This window comes from Oncorhynchus clarkii, chromosome 31, assembly GCF_045791955.1.
Source record: "Oncorhynchus clarkii lewisi isolate Uvic-CL-2024 chromosome 31, UVic_Ocla_1.0, whole genome shotgun sequence".
In the NCBI taxonomy this organism is placed as follows: domain Eukaryota; kingdom Metazoa; phylum Chordata; class Actinopteri; order Salmoniformes; family Salmonidae; genus Oncorhynchus; species Oncorhynchus clarkii.
Genome location: NC_092177.1, coordinates 15,114,006 through 15,136,505, shown reverse-complemented (window position 1 = coordinate 15,136,505; position 22,500 = coordinate 15,114,006). Strand labels below are relative to the sequence as shown.

At 42.7% G+C, this 22,500-nt stretch overlaps 2 protein-coding genes across 3 annotated transcripts in view; both read left to right on the top strand.

Moving 5' to 3' along the window:
• The window catches only part of LOC139390974 (cytoplasmic FMR1-interacting protein 2-like), a 52,222-nt gene extending 49,944 nt beyond the window's left edge, over positions 1-2,278 (top strand). The window contains exons 28-30 of the mRNA XM_071138410.1: positions 132-370; positions 801-948; positions 1,188-2,278. Of these exons, the coding sequence (XP_070994511.1) occupies positions 132-370; positions 801-948; positions 1,188-1,355 (555 nt within the window). The 3' untranslated portion in view covers positions 1,356-2,278. The remainder of the gene's footprint in view (positions 1-131; positions 371-800; positions 949-1,187) is intronic.
• A 2,363-nt stretch (positions 2,279-4,641) lies between these two features.
• LOC139390642 (hyaluronan mediated motility receptor-like) overlaps positions 4,642-22,500 on the top strand; it is a 29,920-nt gene continuing 12,061 nt past the window's right edge. Inside the window, exons 1-19 of one of the 2 annotated variants that reach the window (XM_071137904.1) lie at positions 4,668-4,789; positions 5,159-5,263; positions 6,803-6,888; positions 9,756-9,833; positions 14,226-14,414; positions 14,750-14,836; positions 15,994-16,105; positions 16,360-16,425; positions 16,503-16,576; positions 17,508-17,581; positions 17,744-18,111; positions 18,394-18,530; positions 18,612-18,826; positions 19,463-19,567; positions 20,073-20,285; positions 20,374-20,899; positions 20,942-21,249; positions 21,507-21,573; positions 21,792-21,968. In XM_071137904.1, the coding sequence (XP_070994005.1) occupies positions 4,744-4,789; positions 5,159-5,263; positions 6,803-6,888; positions 9,756-9,833; positions 14,226-14,414; positions 14,750-14,836; positions 15,994-16,105; positions 16,360-16,425; positions 16,503-16,576; positions 17,508-17,581; positions 17,744-18,111; positions 18,394-18,530; positions 18,612-18,826; positions 19,463-19,567; positions 20,073-20,285; positions 20,374-20,899; positions 20,942-21,249; positions 21,507-21,573; positions 21,792-21,968 (3,033 nt within the window). In that variant the 5' untranslated portion in view covers positions 4,668-4,743. Of the gene's footprint in view, positions 4,790-5,158; positions 5,264-6,802; positions 6,889-9,755; positions 9,834-14,225; positions 14,415-14,749; positions 14,837-15,993; positions 16,106-16,359; positions 16,426-16,502; positions 16,577-17,507; positions 17,582-17,743; positions 18,112-18,393; positions 18,531-18,611; positions 18,827-19,462; positions 19,568-20,072; positions 20,286-20,373; positions 21,250-21,506; positions 21,574-21,791; positions 21,969-22,500 lie in introns of both variants that reach the window. The other variant, XM_071137902.1, reaches the window with a different exon arrangement.

The following is a 22,500-nucleotide window of genomic DNA, read 5'->3' as shown; positions in this document are numbered from 1 at the left end:
AAATTTGTAAGGGCAGCCATATTGGCACCAAAGTTCCAAAACAATTCAACTTTCCCTATTTTATCTGCTCCACCTTACTCCCTGTTCTCCTTCCTTCCTCTCCTAATGTTTCCTTTCCTCCTCTTTTTCAGCAAATAGCTATAGCCCGTGAGGGGGATCTGTTGACCAAGGAGCGTCTTTGCTGTGGCCTGTCCATGTTCGAGGTGATCCTTACAAGGATCCGTAGTTTCCTGCAGGACGCCGTGTGGCGAGGCCCGCCTCCCACCAATGGCGTGATGCATGTGGACGAGTGTATGGAGTTCCACCGCCTCTGGAGCGCCATGCAGTTTGTTTACTGCATACCCGTCGGCACTCACGAGTTCACCGCAGAGTGAGTTACTGTAGAGGGCATGGCAGCGTACTCACACACACAGTAAAGAGTGAGTTACTGTAGAGGGCATGGCAGCATACTCACACACACAGTAAGGAGTGAGTTACTGTAAGGGGCATGGCAGCGTACTCACACACACAGTAAGGAGTGAGTTACTGTAGGGGGCATGGCAGCGTACTCACACAGTAAGGAGTGAGTTACTGTAGGAGGCATGGCAGCATACTCACACAGTAAGGAGTGACCTACTGTAGGGGGCATGGCAGCGTACTCACACAGTAAGGAGTGTGTTACTGTAGTCCTCTCAGGGCTGTTTAGTGCACATGCACATTAGTAGATAAAGCAATCACTATCCAATCAACTGAGCTTGATTTGTGAAGCGTTTTCTACAAATACAAAGTACTTATTAAGTTCCTATATGTATCCTCTGCAGGCAGTGTTTTGGTGACGGGCTGAACTGGGCAGGCTGTTCCATCATCGTGCTGTTGGGTCAGCAGCGCCGCTTCGACCTGTTTGACTTCTGCTACCACCTGCTCAAGGTGCAGAGGCAGGACAGCAAGGATGAGATCATCAAGAACGTGGTGGGTACCCACTGACGCCATGCACACATCTACTTTGTTTTAACCAGCATGCTAACACAGAAGTAAGATGACAGAATGGATTAAGAGATATGTCAACTATATGAGAAGAGGAAGCTCACCATCTTTATGGTGGCAAGTCCTTGGCTACTACAATCCTGGTCTGTGGTTTTAATTTTATCATTGGATTCAAACCCCATCTTTCTATCTCTCTATCTATCTATCTATCTATCTATCTACAGCCACTGAAGAAGATGGCTGACCGCATCAGGAAGTACCAGATCCTGAACAATGAGATCTTTGCCATCCTCAACAAGTACATGAAGGCTGTGGAGACCGATAGTTCCACCGTGGAGCATGTCCGCTGCTTCCAGCCACCTATACACCAGTCCCTGGCCACAACATGCTGAGAAGAACTCACACATGCTACAAACACACGCTACACACATAAGCCACACATGTCCCACAAACTACACATACACACACACACCAACCCAAATCATCACCACACAGTCTGCCTCTCTTTGGCCTTGTACTCAGACTCTCAGAGCCTTAAGATTCCAGAGGTCTGTCTGACTATACACCATTTTGGCACCAAATATTCCATACAAATTACATTCCAATTTGCATTCTAGAATGCAACTGTCTTGGAACTTTTCGTGTCAACATGGCGCCCATGAAAAAGTGTAAATCTCGAACTGAGTCTTCTGAAGTCTGAATATTTTAGGCCCATAACCACAGTCTAGTTTTAGAGGTGTGGGTGTTTTCAGATGTTAGTTTTTCTGTTCCCAACCCATGTGACTCTCACACCCAGACTCAGCATCCCTTCTCCTGTCACTAGAGCTATATGTCACATGGATGGGCTCAGTAATACACAACTGCCAATCCTGAGTGGTTACAGATCTGCAGTAATGCCCTGCTTCCCCTCTAGTCACAATGAACAGTCTATCAGATACCTCTGAGAAACCATTTAGTGAGCATCAACAATCAACCTACATAAAAGATGATAGATATGCTGGAATAATCTCCAAAACCTCAATGCATACATGTAATCTGATTCTGAAATGACCTATAACCTGAGATTATTATTTCGTAGTTGACGTACGAAAGCAAACCCAACCGCCATTTTATTGAATTGCTTCATGAAGTCCACACGGGTGCTAAGTATTATGATGATACTTAATTACACCAAAGTCATCAGTGGCATTTCATCCCATAACATCCATAATATGATCATCACACAAGTCAAGCTGTCCATTCATTCATCCCAGAGGCTAACATGTGTGTGTGTGTCCCAAACGGCACCCTATTCCCTATATAGTGCACTACTTTTGACAAGGAATAGGGTGCCATTTGGATGTAGCCCCACATCTCCCTGGACATACCCATGCTTAGTAAACCAGTGTCATAGGAGTAGTTAGCCACACCTCTTCTCTCCTCACACAACCCTACGGTTTCAAATAGCATAACAAGGACACTTGACTGCATAACAAGGACACTTGACTGCATAACAAGGACACTTGACTGCATAACAAGGACACTTGACTGCATAACAAGGACACGTGACTGCATACCAAGGACACGTGACTGCATACCAAGAACACGTGACTGCATACCAAGGACACGTGACTGCATACCAAGGACACGTGACTGCATACCAAGGACACGTGACTGCATACCAAGGACACGTGACTGCATAACAAGGACACTTGACTGCATAACAAGGACACTTGACTGCATAACAAGGACACGTGACTGCATACCAAGGACACGTGACTGCATACCAAGGACACGTGACTGCATACCAAGGACACGTGACTGCATACCAAGGACACGTGACTGCATACCAAGGACACGTGACTGCATAACAAGGACACTTGACTGCATAACAAGGACACTTGACTGCATAACAAGGACACGTGACTGCATACCAAGGACACGTGACTGCATACCAAGGACACGTGACTGCATACCAAGGACACGTGACTGCATAACAAGGACACTTGACTGCATAACAAGGACACTTGACTGCATAACAAGGACACGTGACTGCATACCAAGGACACGTGACTGCATACCAAGGACATGTGACTGCATACCAAGGACACGTGACTGCATACCAAGGACACGTGACTGCATACCAAGGACACGTGACTGCATACCAAGGACACGTGACTGCATACCAAGGACACGTGACTGCATACCAAGGACACGTGACTGCATACCAAGGACACGTGACTGCATACCAAGGACACGTGACTGCATACCAAGGACACGTGACTGCATACCAAGGACACGTGACTGCATACCAAGGACACGTGACTGCTTTTCTTAGTTGCTTTATTTATTTTTCACTTATTTGGGGGGTTTTAGCCTCTGAGTATAATTTTTATTCAGTTCCATTCTCCGTTGGAAATGTCACTGTTGAACTAAAAAGAGAAGTGTTGAGTGTTGTAACTGTTATTGTTGTTAATTCATTATTGATAATTACATTCTTCATCCTTGGTATAACTTTCCTCTTCTACTGACGAGAATCCTAATCCTCACCTACTTTTTGATTTCTCTCTGTCTTGTCAGTTTATTGAACATTTTTATATTCTGTATGTGTGCTTAATACAGTGATATTGTTTACCATTTTTGAAATTATTGACAACATTTTCATCTGCACGTGTGTGTTTTTTTGTTTTGTTTTTCCGGAGTAAAAAAAACGTTAGAAATAATTCTTGGTTGTCAAATAACAAAAGAGACCAGGATGAATTTACTGTATTAGATTTGTTCAGAGAGTGAATGGAAGATGTTGGGAGTATCACATGACCAATCCAACTCCTGTACAGTTCATTCCCTCTATAGAAGAAGAATTAAAGCAATCAATAAGTTGCATTTTCACTGTTTAGGTACGAATTACACACAAGAGATGGAGGGCGATTTCCTAAATATATTAAATATTCCATATTATTGGATTTTTTTTTTCGAGATCGAGAGAGGGCAATTTCCTAAATATATTCAATATTCCATATTGTTGGATTTTTTTTCTTTAGCAGTGTTATCAGTCCTTTGACCCTGTTTTGTATTCTTATGAAGGAAAGTTAATCGTTACACCCATGAAGGAGCGACCATATTTTCAGTTTGAATAAAAAAACAAAATGAAGTTTAGTTTCCTGTAATTGTTCCAATTGTCCTTTTTTAAATTATCTTTATCCACACAACTACACCTTAATGTTCATTGAAAGGGTGAATCTATTGATAAGTAAAAGTTATCAGTGCGTCATTTTCCAACATGTTAGCATGACAAGAAGAGCGATATATTGTAAAGGGTACGTTTGTGACAGGCTTTTGTTCATGATATTGTTGTACAAGTGATCATGTTTTGAGATACAAAAAAGGAGTAAAAGAGAATATAAAGATGTACAACGAATGGTCCTGCAAAAGGAAATTAAATTGTATTTCCATGAAATAAAAAATGTGTTAACTGAAAATGTACTGAGAATCATGTATGACCGTGTACATTGTAACTTGAACATTCGGTATGCATTTGAAGATAGCCACAGTGTATTCGATATGTATCAGAAGTCAGTGGGCGCTGGCGGAAGTCTCGTTTCCTCTGCTGTGATTGGTTAAATTCCTGTCGTCTTTTCTCGACGTTATGACGTTGCTAGTTTTGATAGGTCAGCGGGACACCTCACGTGTTGATACTGGAGTTTTGAATTTGAATCAGTGCGTTAGAACTCTTCGTCCGTCCCTGTAACTTTTAAACTAGCTACTATTTTTCTAGTGAACTATTTCGTCCAAACTTAAGCCATGTCTTTTTCAAGAGCTCCAGTGAAACGATTTAATGAAAATATCGGTAAGTTAAATAATGATTTAGCTGAGCAAACCTAGCCAACTAACGTTAGCTGCTTTAAGTAAATTAGCCAGCTAATCTAACGTTAGTTAGCTAAAACGTTAGCAAGATTAGCGCTAACGTAGCTATCCAACAATATTTTGTATACAATTGTCTACTAACTAGCTAGTTAACGTAAACGTTACTCCAATCCACCAAGCAAAGGGCAAAACGTCCACGTCGGTTTCGGTAGTTAATTGGATACCTATGTTGATAGTCATGCCAATGCTTTTACACAGGCAGACCAATTCTATTTTTTTTCTCTCACTTTTGACAATAATTGAGCAAAACATGAGAATTGGGCTGCCTGTGTTTTCATCATGTTTTGTTCAGGCTGCGCCCCAGCACCGGGCACATACGAGCTGAAACCAGGAGAGGTGAAGGGACCTGCCTCTTTCCACCGGTCAGAGCGCTTCAAACTGCTCAAAGCTAGTGGTGGTGAGTTTAACTGTCAGACAACTGAAGCTCTACTCTAAACAAAATAATTGTCATACCAAATAACTTTCAAACTTTTGACAGTAGATCTACACTACCTGTCAAGTTTTAGAACACGACATTCAAGGGGTTTTCTTTATTTCTACTATTTTCTACATTGTAGAATAATAATGAAGACATCAGAACTATGAAATAACACATGGAATCATGTACTAACCAAAAAAGTGTTAAATAAATCAAAATATATTTTCTATTTGTGATAATTCAAATAGCCACCTTTTGCCTTGACAGCTTTGTACACTCTTGGCATTCTCTCAACCAGCTTCATGAGTTTGTCACCTGGAATGCATTTACATTAACAGGCGTTAAATGTTTGTTAAATGTTGTGTAATTTCTTTCCTTAACGCGTTTGAGCCAATCAGTTGTGTTGTGACAATGTAGTGGGGTATACAGAAGAAAGCCCTGTTTGGTAAAAGACCAAGTCCATATTATGGCAATAGCAGCTCAAATAAGCAAAGAGAATGACAGTTCATCATTACTTTAAGACATGAAGGTGAGTCAATACTTACATTTCAAGAACTTTGAAAGTTTCTTCAAGTGCGGTCGCAAAAACCATCAACCGCTATGATGAAACTGTCTCATGAGGACCGCCACAGGAAAGGAAGACCCAGAGTTACCTGCTGTAGAGGATAAGTTCATTAGAGTTACCAGCCTCAGAAATTGCAGCCCAAATGAATGCTTCACCAGAGTTCAAGTAACAGACACATCTCAACATCAACTGTTCAGAGGAGACTGTGAATCAGGCCTTAATGGTCTAATTGCTGCAAAGAAACACTACTAAATGACAGCAATTAGAAGAAGAGACCTTCTTGTGCCAAGAAACACGAGCAATGGACATTAGACCAGTGGAAATTTGTCCTCTGGTCTAGAGTCCAAATTTGCGATTTTTGGCTCCGACCGCCGTGTCTTTGTGAGATGCGGTGTGGGTCACCGGATGATCATCTGGTTTGCGCTTAGTGGGACTGTCATTTGTTTTTCAGCAGGACAATGACCCAACACACCTCCAGGCTGTGTAAGGGCTATTTGACCAAGAAGGAGAGTGATGGAGTGCTGCATCAGATGACCTGGCCTCCACAATCGCCCGACCTCAACCTAATTGAGATGGTTTGGGATGAGTCGGACCTCCAGAGTGAAAGAAAAGCAGCCAACAAGTGTTCAGTATATGTGGGAACTCCTTCAAGACGGTTGGAAAAGCATTCCAGGTGAAGCTGGTTGAGAGAATGCCAAGTGTGCAAAGCTGTCATCAAGGCAAAGGGTGGCTATTTGAAGAATCTCAAATATAAAATATGTTTGGTTACTACATGATTCTGTGTTATTTCATAGTTTTGATGTCTTTACTGTTGTGCCGCAATGTAGAAAATAGTACAAATAAAGAAAAAACATTGGATGAGTAGGCGTTCCAAAACTTTTGGCCGGTAGTGTACAGCCTAGATGTTTTTACTTTCTACACCATTGTAATTTCACAATTTTCTCTCCATTCAGCTCCTTTCATCCCACCACCATCTCCTTCTAAAGATGTTCCCATGTCACCTGTGGCTGTGCGTAGGACCATGTCTGTGGATGGCCTGGTAAGTTGGTGTTTCTTTTTTATTTTATTGATTATCCAAAAAATACAATATACATGCAGTGAAGCCACTCAACAACCACACCACACCAGTCACCCAACAGACTCCCATTCAGAGCGACACACAGAAGCATCCAGGGTCAATGCCCTGCTGAAGGGCACGTTGACATCTCCCACCAGGCTGAAAAGCGTGCACCCGAACCCCCCCACAGTTCCCCAATAACTGTCCCTCAACCATTTGAGACCCCCCCCCAGAAGAAAATATACAATTCATACCATTCCCCACCCCCAAGAACCCCCCAATGCACCAACAACCAAGAAAATGAACTAAAAAGAAAAAAGACAGAAGAAAACAGCTAACAACACTGCAAAAAAAGGACATCAAGGACAACTAAAATCATAACAGCAATCCCAACTGTATATGTTTGTGTGCATGTCTGGCACTATTACATGTACAGTCGTGGCCAACAGTTATGAGAATGACACAAATGAGAAAGACACATATGAATTATCACGAAGTGCTGCTTCAGTGTCTTTAGATATTTTTGTCAGATGTTACTATGGAATACTGAAGTATAATTACAAGCATTTCATAAGTGTCAAAGGCTGTTATTGACAAATACATGAAGTTGATGCAAAGAGTCAATATTTGCAGTGTTGACCCTTCTTTTTCAAGACCTCTGCAATCTGCCCTGGCATGCTGTCAATTAACTTCTGGGCTACATCCTGACTGATGGCAGCCCAGTCTTGCAAAGTTAATGCTTGGAGTTTGTCAGAATTTGTGGGTGTTTGTTTGTCCACCTGCCTCTTGCGGATTGACCACAAGTTCTCAATGGGATTAAGGTCTGGGGAGTTTCCTTGCCATGGACCCAAAATATCATTTTTTTTCCCCGAGCCACTTAGTTATCACTTTTGCCTTATGGAAAGGTGCTCCATCATGCTGGAAAAGGCATTGTTCATCACCAAACTGTTCCTGGATGGTTGGGAGAAGTTGCTCTCGGAGGATGTGTTGGTACCATTCTTTATCCATGGTTGTGTTCTTAGGCAAAATTGTGAGAGAGCTCACTCCCTTGGCTGAGAAGCAACCCCACACATGAATGGTCTCATGATGCTTTACTGTTGGCATGGCACAGTACTGATGGTAGCGCTCACCTTGTCTTCTCCGGACAAGCTTTTTTTCCGGATGCCCCAAACAATCAAAGGGGATTCATCAGAGAAAATGACTTTGCCCCAGTTCTCAGCAGTCCAATCCCTGTACCTTTTGCAGAATATCAGTCTGTGTCTGATGTTTTTCCTGGAGAGAAGTGGCTTCTTTGCTGCCCTTCTTGACACCAGGCCATCCTCCAAAAGTCTTCGCCTCACTGTGCTTGCAGATGCACTCACACCTGCCTGCTGCCATTCCTGAGCAAGCTCTGTACTGGTGGTGCCTCGATCCCGCAGCTGAATCAACTTTAGGAGACGTTCCTGGCGCTTGCTGGACTTTCTTGGGCGCCCTGAAGCCTTCTTCACAACAATTGAACTGCACTCCTTGAAGTTCTTGATGATCCGATAAATGGTTGATTTAGGTGCAATCTTACTGGCAGCAATATCCTTGCCTGTGATGCCCTTTTTGTGCAAAGCAATGATGACGGCACATGTTTCCTTGCAGGTAACCATGATTGACAGAGGTAGAACAATGATTCCAAGCACCACCCTCCTTTTGAAGCTTCCAGTCTGTTTTTCGAACTCAACCAGCATGACAGAGCGATCTCCAGCCTTGTCCTTGTCAACACTCACACTTGTGTTAACGAGAGAATCGCTGACGTGATGTCAGCTGGTCCTTTTGTGGCAGGGCTGACATGTTTTTTTGGGGGGGATTCAGTTCATTTGCGTGGCATAGGGGGACTTTACAATTAATTGCAATTCATCTGATCACTCTTCATAACATTCTGGAGTATATACAAATTGTCATCATACAAACTGAGGCAGCAGACTTTGTGAAAATTAGTATTTGTGTCATTCTCAACTTTTGGCCACGACTGTCTGTGTGTTGTATGCGCTTATTTGAGTGAGTGTGTGTATATGCATGTGTACACCTGCACGGCATCAGCCGCAGGCACACCGACATTGGCTGTAAAAACTCTGCCCCTCAGTGTCATTCAAACGTATGTTTTAGTAAGTTGGTGTTTACATAATAAACACATCCTTCCTGGTTGGCACAGCCACATCATCAAGATAACCTTGTCAGATTTGACAGTTTTACTCTAGGATCTAAATGGAAGCAAACATAATGAAACTGGGAGGGACCTACTTGAATTTGTCGAAATAAAACTCTTCTTTTCCTTGCAAAACGTTTTCTGTTTGGGGAAACCGTTTCTGTTGCGAAATGTTTTGCAACTGAATCTGACTAATGGATACACCCCTGGTGCTTTAAAGGGATAGTTCAGGATTTTGTCAATGGAGCCCTTTATCTACTTCTCCAGAGTCAGATAACATAATGTAAACCATTTTTGTCTGTCTAGTATGTTCTCAACTAGCCTACCTGGTTAAATAAAGGTGAAATAAAAATAAATATAAATGAAGGATGGAAGCCAATGCTAACTAGTGTTAGTGCAATGACTGAAATTCTACAGGAACACCTAGCCTGATAGTTTTTCCCATACTAGCTGATCCCATAGACTTAGTCGTTGCGCTAACACTAGTTAGCAATAGCACTAATTCTAGTTGGCAGCTTCCTTCAAACTGAATGCATTGACGTAAAATAGTATCCATGAGTTCATCTGACTCTGGGAAAAGTAAATGAAGGGTTTCATTGCCAAAATCCTGAATTGTCCCTTGAACCTTAATGTAATGGCCCTCTGCAATTCATTCTTCCATTCCTCCTTCACCCAGGTTGATGGGTCCATGTCAAAGAAAGACAAGAGCGGCCAATCGATGCAGATGAAACAGCAGAAACTCCTGGAGAAAGAGGTAGCCTAGTTATACAGACTGGTTTGAGGAGAAAATATATATATATATATATTGTCTTGTCTGTTCCAATAGCATACATACATTGTCAGTGTTACCAGTTAAATTAAAATTAGTGACAAGAGACTTATCATGGATGTGGAGTAGAGGTCGACCGATTATGAATTTTCAACGCCGATTTTTATTTATTTATTTCATTTTTTTACATTTATTTGTAAAAATGAATGAATGAACACTTATTGTAACGTATTATAATACATCAATAAAATCAGTTTAGCTTCAAATAATGAAACATGTTCAATTTGGTTTAAATAATGCAACAAAAAAGTGTTGAAGAAAGTAAAAGTGCAATATGTGTCATGTAAGAAAGCTAACGTTTAAGTTCCTTGCTCAGAACATGAGAACATATGAAAGTTCCTTTTAACATGAGTCTTCAATATTCCCAGGTAAGAAGTTTTAAGTTGTAGTTATTATAGGAATTATAGGACTATTTCTCGCTTTACGATTTGTATTTCATCTACCTTTGACTATTGGATGTTCTTATAGGTACTTTTGTATTGCCAGTGTAACAGTATAGCTTCCGTCCCTCTTTGCTCCTACCTGGGCTCAAACCAGGAACACAACGACAACAGCCACCCTCGAAGCAGCGTTACCCATGCAGAGCAAGGGGAACAACCACTAAGTCTCAGAGCGAGTGACATTTGAAACGCTATTAGCACGCACCCCGCTAACTAGCTAGTCATTTCACATCGGTTACTCCAGCCTAATCTCGGGAGTTGAGAGGCTTGAAGTCATAAACAGTGCAATGCTTGAAGCATTGCGAAGAGCTGCTGGCAAAACGCACAAAAGTGCGGTTTGAATGAATGCTTACGAGCCTGCTGCTGCCTACCACCGCTCAGACTGCTCTATCAAATCATAGACTTAATTATAACATAATAACATAGAAATACGAGCCGTAGGTTATTAAAACCTGTTGAGGCGAGGAGTTCCTCTAGAGGAACGCCACCCCTCCCCGTTCAGCTCAACCCGTGGCGCATGGAACGCAAAAATATTCTTAGAAATATTTAACCTCCACACATTAACAAGTCCAATAGCTCAAATGAAAGATAAACACCTTGTTAATCTACCCAGCATGTCAGATTTTTTAAATGTTTTACGGCGAAAACACACCACATATTTATATTAGACCACCACCGAAATCAAGACAAGAGGCAGCCATTTTGTCCCAGAAAATATAAAATTATAAAAGCAGGATTAAAAAATAAATCATTCACTAACCTTTTGAAAATCTTCATCAGACGACAGTAATAGGACATGTTACACAGTACATTTTTTTTTTTTTAAAATAATATGCCATATATATCCATAAATGTCCATTTACAATGTTCTCATGTTCAGAAATTACTCAAAAATGTCCGCAGGAAATCTAGGTAGCGCGGCAAGATAACGTAAATAGACATCATAAACTTTGGCTAAATATACATGTTCTACATATAGTTAGAAAGATACACTGCTTCTTTATGCAACCGCTTTGTTACATTTATTTTTAACGTTACAGAAATCGCACACTATTCAATATGCTGAGACGGCGCTCAGATATAAGCTACATTTCTCCGTAATGTTGGAGTCAACAGAAACACAGATTTAAGCATAAATATTCCCTTACCTTCGATGGTCTTCGTTCAGAATGTTCTGGAAGGGTTCATACTTACCCAATACATCGTTTGGTTTCAAGTCTTGCGTCTTTGTATGAGCTACTGCTAATAACATCAGCTGAAATGCACCCAAAATGTCCTCTGGTCCGGAAAAGTTGCGCATCAAAACTTCAAAATTACATATATGTCGACTAAACAGGTCAAACTAAGTGCAGAAGCAAGCTTTGATGTTTTTAACACACAAAACAAATTTCAATTCAACCGGGCATCGTTTGCTCTTCCCAGGAGTGCTGGAACAAAGGAATGGCTGTGACCAATTCGCGCCCTAACGCACAGGTTTTTTCTCGCGGCACTTACTCAAATCACTCCCATAGGGTCAATTATCGCGCGATTTGAACGATTAAACGCTCTACAGAATGAGGACATCTAGCGGAAGAGATGGAAAGTGTCCCCAGATCCATAAGTGGTTGGGAAGGGTGGGGGCGATGACGTCAAAGTTGCTCCAACTTTCATGACCACAAAACTAGTTTGGAAGAATGCATGCCCTGTGAGTTCTGCTATACTTACAGACATAATTCCAACGGTTTTAGAAGCTTTAGAGTGTTTTCTATCCAATAATAATTATTATATGCATATATTAGCAATTTTTGACAGATTTTTTTTCCAGTTTACTAGGGGTACCCAATTTCTCCAAAGGGGGCGTAAATCTGCCAAGTCCTCAACAGGTTTTAATATGGTCAAATCCGGAAACTATCATTTCGAAAACAAAATGTTTATTTCTGTGAAATATGGAACCGTTCAGTATTTTATCTAACGGATGGCATCCCTAAGTCTAAATATTGCTGTTACATTGCAAAACCTTCAATGTTATGTCACAATTACGTAAAGTTCTGGGAAATTAGTTCGCAATGAGCCAGGCTGCCCAAACTGTTGCATATACCCTGACTCTGCGTACAATGAACGCAAGTGAAGTGACACAATTTCACCTGGTTAATATTGCCTGCTAACCTTTCTTTTAGCTAAATATGCAGTTTTAAAAATATATACCACTTTGTATTTATTTTAACAAAGGCATTGATGTTTATGGTTAGGTACACGTTGGAGCAACAGTCCTTTTTCGCAAATGCGCATCGATTAGATGCAATGCAGGACACGCTAGATAAACTAGTAATATCATCAACCATGTGTAGTTATAACTAGTGATTATGATTGATTGTTTTTTATAAGATAAGTTTAATGCTAGCTAGCAACTTACCTTGGCTTCTTACTGCATTCGCGTAACAGGCAGGCTCCTCGTGAGGCAGGTGGTTAGAGCGTTGGACTAGTTAACCGTAAGGTTGCAAGATTGAATCCCCGAGCTGACAAGGTAAAAATCTGTCATTCTGCCCCTGAACAAGGCAGTTAACCTACCGTTCCTAGGCCGTCATTGAAATTAAGAATGTGTTCTTAACCTGTAGTGACGCCCAGCCCGTGAACGGGACCGTTATCATCTTCTGACACTAATTAGCATAACGCAACGGACATAAATCTTCCTGGAAAATATTCCTATTCATGAAAATCACAAGTGAAATATATTGGAACACAGCTTAGCCATTTGTTAATCACCCTGTCATCTCAGATTTTCAAAATATGCTTTACAGCCAACGCTAGACAAGCATTTTTGTAAGTTTATCATAGCCTAGCATAGCATTATGCCTTGTTAGCAGCAGGCAAACTTGTCACGGAAATCAGAAAAGCAATCAAATTAAATTGTTTACCTTTGAACTTTGGATGTTTTCACTCACGAGACTCCCAGGTAGACAGCCAAAGTTCATTTTTTCCCAAAATATTATTTTTGTAGGCGAAATAGCTCCGTTTGTTCTTCACATTTGGCTGAGAAATCGCCCCCCGGAAATTGCGGTCACCACAACGCCGAAAAATATTCCAAATTAGCTCCATGATATCGACAGAAACATGGCAAACGTTGTTTAGAATCCATCTACAAGGTGTTTTTCTAATATCTATTCGATAATATATCCGTCGGGACAATTCCGTTTTCTCTAGGACCGATTGGAGTAATGGCTACCTCTGCACTTTACGTGAGAATCTCTCTCGGAGCCACCATGTGACCATTTACGCAATGTGCCCCCATACGGCTATTCTTCAACAAATGCGTAAAACTACGTCACAATGCTGTAGACACCTTGGGGAATACGTAGAAAGCGTAAGCTCGTTGATGGTACATTCACAGCCAAAAAGGGAGTCATTGGAACGCAGCGCTTTCAAAACCTGGGGCACTTCCGGATTGGATTTTTCTCAGGCTTTCGCCTGCAACATCAGTTCTGTTATACTCACAGACAATATCTTTACAGTTTTGGAAACGTTAGTGTTTTCTATCCAAAGATGTCAATTATATGCCTATTCTAGCATCTTTTCCTGACAAAATATCCCATTTAAAACGGGAGTTTTTTTTCCAAAAATGAAAATACTGCCCCCTAGCACCAAGAGGTTAACTGACTTCGCTCGTTAAATAAAGTTGTAAAATGTAAAAAAAAAAATTAAAGGCAAAATCGGCATCCAAAAATACAGATTTCCGATTGTTGCAAAAACTTGAAATCGGCCATTCCGATTAATCGGTCGACCTCTAATGTGGACACAAGGTTTTCCAGTTATCACAGCTGCTGTGACCTACCTTACTGCACGCCTTATTTTCTTCCTTCAATCTAATGCACTGATCCACCCTGTCTCCTCCCTCCTGTAGATCCGGTCCCTGGTGCAGCAGCGCGGGGAGCAGGACAGGCGCCTTGTAACCCTGGAGGAGGAGCTGAGGAAGGTGGAGGCCAAGCTGTTGTCTGCGGTCAGGGAGAAGACTGGCCTGGCAGCTAACGTCACCACCCTGGAGAGACAGCTGGCTGAGCTTAAGAAGACTAACGAGTTCCTCAAGAACAAGGTAATGTGGTGTTTGATGGTAGTGAAACGTTGGTATGCAGATTTGGCCAAGTGCTGAAATTAAAAGCTATTTCAATGGAGAATCTCCATTTTTAATAATGCTTTTTAGTCTTGAACTAGGCTTAATCTGTGCTTGGGAAACCGTCCCAATGGTCTTAAAGCAAAAGTCTTTAACTGCAGGGTTAGAAAGGTATAAGCTGGTTATGGGTTATCTGGGTCTAGTTGACAAAACAATACTGTTATCGGGTACTACCCCCAACTTGTTCAATTAGAAATGTTCGCATTTTCTGTTTGTACGTTGTTTTTTAAATGTCTGATTGTGTTGTGTTCCACCAGGTTTCTGCAGACACCACTAAGAAGAGGATCCAATCTCTGTCTATGGAGCTGATGGAGGCCAGAAACAAATTGGACATCAATGACAAGGTATGACGCGTTCAGCACTACCCAAAGTATTCAAATTTTCAGATTGAAATATGCTGTATAGAACGTACTAATATGTCAAATAAATTACTATTTTGTCTCTATTCATGGCGTTTCTATCTGCAAGGTTTGGCTCTGTCATGTCTTTGGCTATGCCGGATTAAGTAATATGACATGCTATTCTATAAAATAATTTCTCTGTAATTACTATTACCTGATTGAGCTAATCATGTCAAGGTAATTAACTAGAGAGTCGGGTAACACAAAATAATATTTATAGAGCTGTTATCTTCTGAATAAACTCTTAAAGACCTAGTAATATTTTACATCAATAGCAGTCAATATTAATCGTCATCTTAATTCAGTCTCATCTGAAAGTTGTAAATTCTTGGTTATCTGCATGAACCCTGGCTAACAATCAACATAACAAAATTGGGTTTAATTATTTATTTACTAAATAATCACACAGAATTACACAAACATGATTAAATCATAACTTGATTACAAATGACTTCATAAAGGAAAACGTCCCTAGCCGGCGGAACAGATATGACAGCTTGTTACACAAAGGAAAAGAGCTGGGTTTGAGTGAAAGAGCGGGAAGACTGAGGGACACAGGGAGACGCTGTGCTATCTTAAATACAGTATCTGATGCATTCTAAATTACCGCCCATTTGAAAAAGGAAAATGCAATAAATATTTATTCTGATGAGAAGGTCTCGGATGACAACCGAACTGACATCATATTCATTAAGTATCACCGCATATGTTCAATTGGTCAGATTACCAGCATATAGTTCATTTCGCCCCACCGTCTGATGTTCCCAGAATCTATGTTAACCAAGGGTTTTACAAATGTAACATCAGTAGGGTAGAGAGAGGAAAGGGGGGGAAAGATGTATTTATGACTGTCATAAACCTACCCCCGGGCTGTCATGACAGCTCTATTCATCACATTTCTATCTGCAAGATTTGGTGACTGAATGTGGCCCTGTTCACACACCATTTACTATCCTGTCTATCTAGTGGTGTTTGCCTTACACACCTCTTTCTCTCTAAATTATTAATGTGTGTGCTGATATTGTGTCTTTGTTCAGGAGCTGAGTTTCCTGCAGGTGTAGTATGGATGGTTGAGTGACTGACAGTTGTTGTCCTATCAGGAGCTGAGTTTCCTCCAGATCAGTACAGAGGGCCAGGTGAAGTTGCTGGAGACAGACCTGGAGGCAGCCAGAGCTACACTCACTGCCCTGAGGGAGAGGAACAAGGACCTGGGTGAGACCACCTGACCTCACTGACACCTCATCGTTAACCTGCCTAGTGCTTATCAATCAATTCAATGTTTTTTATACAGGACATTTCTTACCAACAAAATCTAGTTCAAAGTCCTAAACTAATAAAAGTGAGAAAGATTAACGCAATTTAAAATTAAGAGATGCATTAAAATAGTCAAACAAGCCTGTGTTGACACCTTACCCCTAATACAGTACCTGGCTTAGTGTTTTTTAAATGTAATGTTTGGTTTTCAGAGGACCTCCACCATGACACCAAAGTCCAGAACGAGGAGCTGGAGAATGATATGGATACGCTGCAAGGTAAGTTGTGTGTTTATGTCCATTCTCCTCCTTTAGATGGCATGATTCTAACCATGTGCTGTATCCCTGTTTCTCAGCTGTGATCCAGGAGCTGAGAGAGGAGGTCAATGTTCTTCAGGGTTACTTGGACACAGCCAACGACCACATCCAGGTACTAATATACTGGTCATTGAGGGAAGAAACAAATAAGGAGACACACATCCATGAACTAATATACTGGTCACTGAGGGAAGAAACATGTAAGGAAAGACACACACATCCAGGTACTAATATACTGGTCACTGAGGGAATAAACATATAAGGAGACACACATCCATGAACTAATATACTGGTCACTGAGGGAAGAAACATGTAAGGAGAGACACATCCATGAACTAATATACTGGTCACTGAGGGAAGAAACGTATAAGGAGAGACACATCCATGAACTAATATACTGGTCACTGAGGGAAGAAACATATAAGGAAAGACACACATCCAGGAAATAATATACTGGTCACTGAGGGAAGAAACATGTAAGGAGAGATACACACACAAAGCAAGTCAAATGAAACTAGTTCAGACAGGACAAACCATTCGATAAGGTAGAGGAATGGTAATAAAATAAAAAAATCTCAAAGGGAATGTTTCCAATTTTTGGGGGGAGGGGAGAGCTTAAGGGAGGGATAGAAGGAAGGAGAGGTTGATGCTTAAAGCTGTGGAGGGAGGGAACAAGAGATGAAATACTAACATTTTAAAACATTTATTTAACTATGCAAGTCAGTTAAGAACATATTCTTATTTTACAATGACGGCCAAACCCTCCCCTAACCCGGATGACGCTGGGCCAATTGTGCATTGCCCTATGGGACTTCTGATCACGGCCGGTTGTGAGCCCGGGATCGAATAAGGGTCTGTAGTGATGCCTATAACACAGATGCTGCGCCGCTCGGGAGCCTGTTAAACATACTGTTTACTGAGGGAAGAAATGTGTATGGAGAAACTACTTGACTGGTCCATGATCATGCTTACATCGGGTTTTCAACGTAGACAGAAAATAGTTATAATTGAGGCTGTTATAACATGCTATTGTGTCTCCTTAGGATCTGCGTATGAAGCTTCATGGGAAGACCGAGATGGTGAACAGCATCTCTGAGTCTCAGCAGGAGAAACTGGGGTGAGCAAATGCACATGTCCTCCCTGAACAACTTCTTTCAGAATCATTGAAATTCAGGGTTTATTTTTCTGTCCACGTTGAAATTGATGACATCAGTTTCCAAGTTGTCTTGGTTGACATGCAAAACAACAGCTGATCTCACACCATGTCCTTTTCTCTCAGCCATCTTGAGCAGAAACTTGAGCAGTGCACCGCGGAGCTCGAAAACTCTCAGAACACTCTCCGTCAGAAGGAGGAGGAGTCAGAGAAAGGTCAGCAGGACCTGCAGGCTTCCCGTGATGCTTTGCAGGAGACGGAGAAGCTTCTGGAGCGGCGAGAGGCGGAGTTGATGTCCTCCCAGAAGGCATTGGGGGAGATGGAGGTACAGATGCAACGGGCCAACCAGGAAGTGTCTGACTCCCAGATTGCAGTGCGGCAGCAAGAGGCGGAGCTAGTGCGGCTGCGAGAGGTGCTGAGGAGGACAGGGGAGGAGCTGGATGAGAAAGTAGCTCACCTGGAAGAGAAGTGCAAGGTCCTGGAGGAGGAGAGCGGTACACAAACAATCCTAGTCCCTAATTTATATTACTGACATACCCTAAAGCACTAGACTCTTGATGGTTCCTTGTAGATCTAAAAGAATGGCTATAATGGGAACTTATCTTAAGCAGATTTGTCAGGAATTTCGGGTTTCTTACCCGTTTCCAGTTTTCCTGAAGGGTCAGGTTTTGGGGTATTGTTTCTAGGTTGCTCTTATCTGTGTGGGCTCTATATCAAGTGTCTAGGTTGCTGTTATCAGTGTGTGCTCTAATTCAAGTGTCTGTATCTGTCTTTAGTTAGTAGCCAGAGGAGAGTGGAGGAGCTGAAGGCAGAGCTGAGCCTCCTGCGGGAGAACAGGAGGAGTGAGGAGGAGGTGCAGGAGCAGCTGGAGCAGACACACACCTCCCTGGCTGAGGAGCTGAAGCAGGAAAAGGTTAGTGGTGTTGGGGATAACTTGAATCCAATATGGCACCCATTAAAATCCTACATCTGACTCTCCTCTCGTTCTCCCCAGGAGCATGCAGCCTCCCTGGCCTCAGTTCTGGAGAGGGTGAGGGAGGAGACAGAGGAGGAAAGGAAACAGTTGGAGGATGAGTTGGAGGAGGCTCTAGGAGTGTTGTCGGTTCTGGAGTTGCAGGATGAGCAGAGAGGGGAGGCCCTACAGGGTCTCCAACAGGAGAGGACCGAGTTGGAGAGAGAGCTGACTGAGACCAGAGCACTGCTAGTCAGGTGAGTCTGGAGGTTTAACGTGGAACTAAAAACATGAATGAAATGCGCTTTGTCGGCTTTGCTTTTAACATCCTTTGAAATAGTGTTTCAAATAAGAGAAGTTGGTTGGCTGGAGTTGCCGTTTAGTTTAGCTACAGGTTTAGCTCAATCGACGACTGCATCCCAAATAGTTACTCATTATGCAGGGCTTGACTGAAAGCTCGAGTCACTTGTCGCCCCCCCCCCCCCCCCCCCCCACAAAAAAAAAGCACTGCAGTGCTTCTTGACACACTGCTTGCTTAACCTGGAAACCAGCCGCACCAATGTGTCGGAGGAAACACTGTACACTTGGCGACGGAAGTCCGCTTGCATGCGCCCGGCTGTCACAAGGAGTTGCAAGAGACAAGGACATCCCGGCCAGTTGATGAAGACGACCGGCGCCCCTGGGGATTGATGAAGACGGCGATTTAATTGTTTTACTTGTCCATTCGGGCAACTTAAATCTATATTCTGCTTCCCTGACAAATGTTTTTCTTGTCCTGGGAAAGCGGACAAGTGTTGTCGTCGGGCCCTGTTATGTTACTAAGATTAGGAATTCTGCACCTCCCCTTTGCTCAAACTGTTCCTTTCAGCGTTGTGTGTTGTATCTCCATCCAGGAGGAGCAGTGACGTGCAGGTGGTACACTCTACCATGAGGAGCCTGCAGGAGGAACACACCACCTCCCTCAGCAAGATAGGAGACCTGGCCACTGAACTGGAGAGGTACGGAGTTGACCTGTTGTCCAATACTAATGTGTTTAAAGGGACCCTTTCACAAAGAAAAAAAAACACTTTCATTCTTGTTTTACTAAAGTTAACTTTTGATGGATGAAAACATCTGAAACTTCATTTTAAGTGAACTGTCCCTTTAACTTTGGGTTAAAGTATTAGCAGTCATGGCTCTGTAAAAGCTGATTTATGGTCAATTGGGTTCTGCAGTGTCAGTACAGCGTTAATGACAGTTCAGGGCAGTCTTAACTTCTTGCGCTTCGTAGAGCGGAGAAGAGCTGTTGTCTTGGAGTAAGTGAGTTTGTGTTTATACAGGACGTACTGCCCCCACCTACTGCCAATGCGGAGATATATGGAGCTCTCTGCATTGCAATTTGTTTGGCGGGAGCTTGATTTGGCCTCCGGAGGCTCTGCAATTGTCACACGGAGCCTCCACCACATCCCCGGATCAAGCGTAAATCGGCTTTAAGACTTCAAAATGTGTATTTTGTTCCACCAGCTCCAGGCAGGCCCTGAAGGGAGCAGAGGAGAGGGGTAGAGCGCTGGAGGAAGAGGTGGAGAGGGTGACGAAGCAGATGAAAGAAGAGATGGAGAGAGTGAATCAGCGTAAAGAGGTGGAGGTGAAGAAAGTGAGGGAGGAGATGGAGGGGGAGCAGGAGAAACATCTAGCTGACCAGCAGGCTCAGGAGAAAGCAAGAGCGGAGTATGCAAGGTGAGCTCATAAGGCTTCTCAATATTTGGTGATTTAATGTGCAACCTCTGACGCTCTCCCTTCTCTCGGTCCCCCACCTCCCCTCTAGAATGCTGTTGGCGGCACAGACTCGTCTAGCTCAGAGAGATGAGGAGATGAAGAGGGCTGAGGAGGTGCAGAGACAGCTGCAGGAGGAGAGGATGGAGAAAGAGGAGGTTCAAAGGCTACTGGAGCAGGAGAAAGGAGAGAGGGAGGTGCAAAGGAGAGACTTGAAGCAATGTATGTCAGGGGAGGTGGGGAGGCTAGAGAGACAGGTCGAGGTGTTAGAGGAGGAGAAGCTAGCTCTTCAGCGCTTGGTAGGAGAGGTGGAAAGGGAGAAACTTAGCCTTCACAACCAGTTGGAGAAGATGGAGGATCAGGTAAAGAAAGATCTGCCCTGTCTAGAGAACCACATGGAGGTAGAGAAAGAGAGGGATGAACTGAAAACGGTAGTGGAGATGTTTGAAATAGACAAACGAGTCCTTCAGGACCAGGTAGAACTAATACACAACCGACTGATTAAGGCAGAAGAACAGAGAGCGAGTCTCCAGAGCCAGTTAGAACTGATGGAAGAGAAGGTTTCTCTCCAGAGCCAGGTGGACCCAGTTGTCCAGGATAAGGTTTCTCTCCAGAGCCAGGTGGACCCAGTTGTCCAGGAGAAGGTGACTCTCCAGAGCCAGGTGGACATGGTGGTCAAGGAGGTGGTTTCTCTCCAGAGCCAGGTGGACCTGGTTGTCCAGGAGAAGGTGACTCTCCAGAGCCAGGTGGATGTGGTGGTCAAGGAGGTGGTTTCTCTCCAGAGCCAGGTGGACCCAGTGGTCAAGGAGGTGGTTTCTCTCCAGAGCCAGGTGGACCCAGTTGTCCAGGAGAAGGTGACTCTCCAGTGGGAGATGGAGGAACAGAGAAGAGACTTCCAGAGACAGCTGGTGGCAACTCGGGACAAGAGGTGAGGAGGACCAGGAATCACTTACTGGGCTGTGAAGATCAGGGCCTGTATTCATGAACTGTCTGAGTGCTGTTCTTGGATCAGTTTCCCCTTTCAGATGAATGAATAAATGCAATTGCATGGACAGGGGAACTGAGCCTGGAGCCGCACCCTACTCTGAGATCTTATGAATACGTGCCCAGATCATCAAGTAGTATTATATCACCAAAGGATAGGCTCTCAATACACTGTTCCAACTATGTCCTTTCCTCTCTCAGTGATGCAGAGACAGAACACTGGAGGAGACAGTACGAGGAGCTTTACACTAAGGTCAAGCCCTTCCAGGTCAGTCACAGCAGAGGCAAGGGGTCACCACAGCCGCATTATGGGAAATGTAGTTCCTCTGAGATGTTTTCTTCTGTGTTGCTGCCAATGGTCATGTATATTTCCCCATATGAATAGAAGGGGTACACCCATCATTGACTTAAACGGGGGAGAGCCCATTCTACTGTTTCAAATTCTATGTTCCCACATCTCTTCCTCCGGTTGGTCTGGCCCTGCAGGAACAGCTGAATGGGTTTGCTGCAGAACGGGACGCGCTACTGAATGAGAATGGGGCAAACCAGGAGGAGCTGACCCGGCTTGCAGACGCCTACGCTCGTCTGCTGGGCCACCAGAACCAGAAACAGAAGATCAGACACGTGGTGAAGCTCAAAGATGAGAACGTCTCCCTCAAACAGGTCAGATGCCTCCGTCTGGTTTACAGATTTAAATACTGTATAAGCATGGGCTATATTGATTGGAGTTAACTAAATATGATTATAGCAACACACACTTTAGTTACCACTAAATAGGATTATAACTAGTTACCACTAAATAGGATTGTAACTGTAGTTACCACTAAATAGGATTATAACTAGTTACCACTAAATAGGATTATACCTGTAGTTACCACTAAATAGGATTATAACTAGTTACCACTAAATAGGATTATAACTGTAGTTACCTCTAAATAGGATTATAACTGTAGTTACCACTAAATAGGATTATACCTGTAGTTACCTCTAAATAGGATTGATTATACCTGTAGTTACCACTAAATAGGATTATAACTAGTTACCACTAAATAGGATTATAACTGTAGTTACCACTAAATAGGATTATAACTGTAGTTACCACTAAATAGGATTATAACTGTAGTTACCACTAAATAGGATTATAACTGTAGTTACCACTAAATAGGATTATAACTGTAGTTACCACTAAATAGGA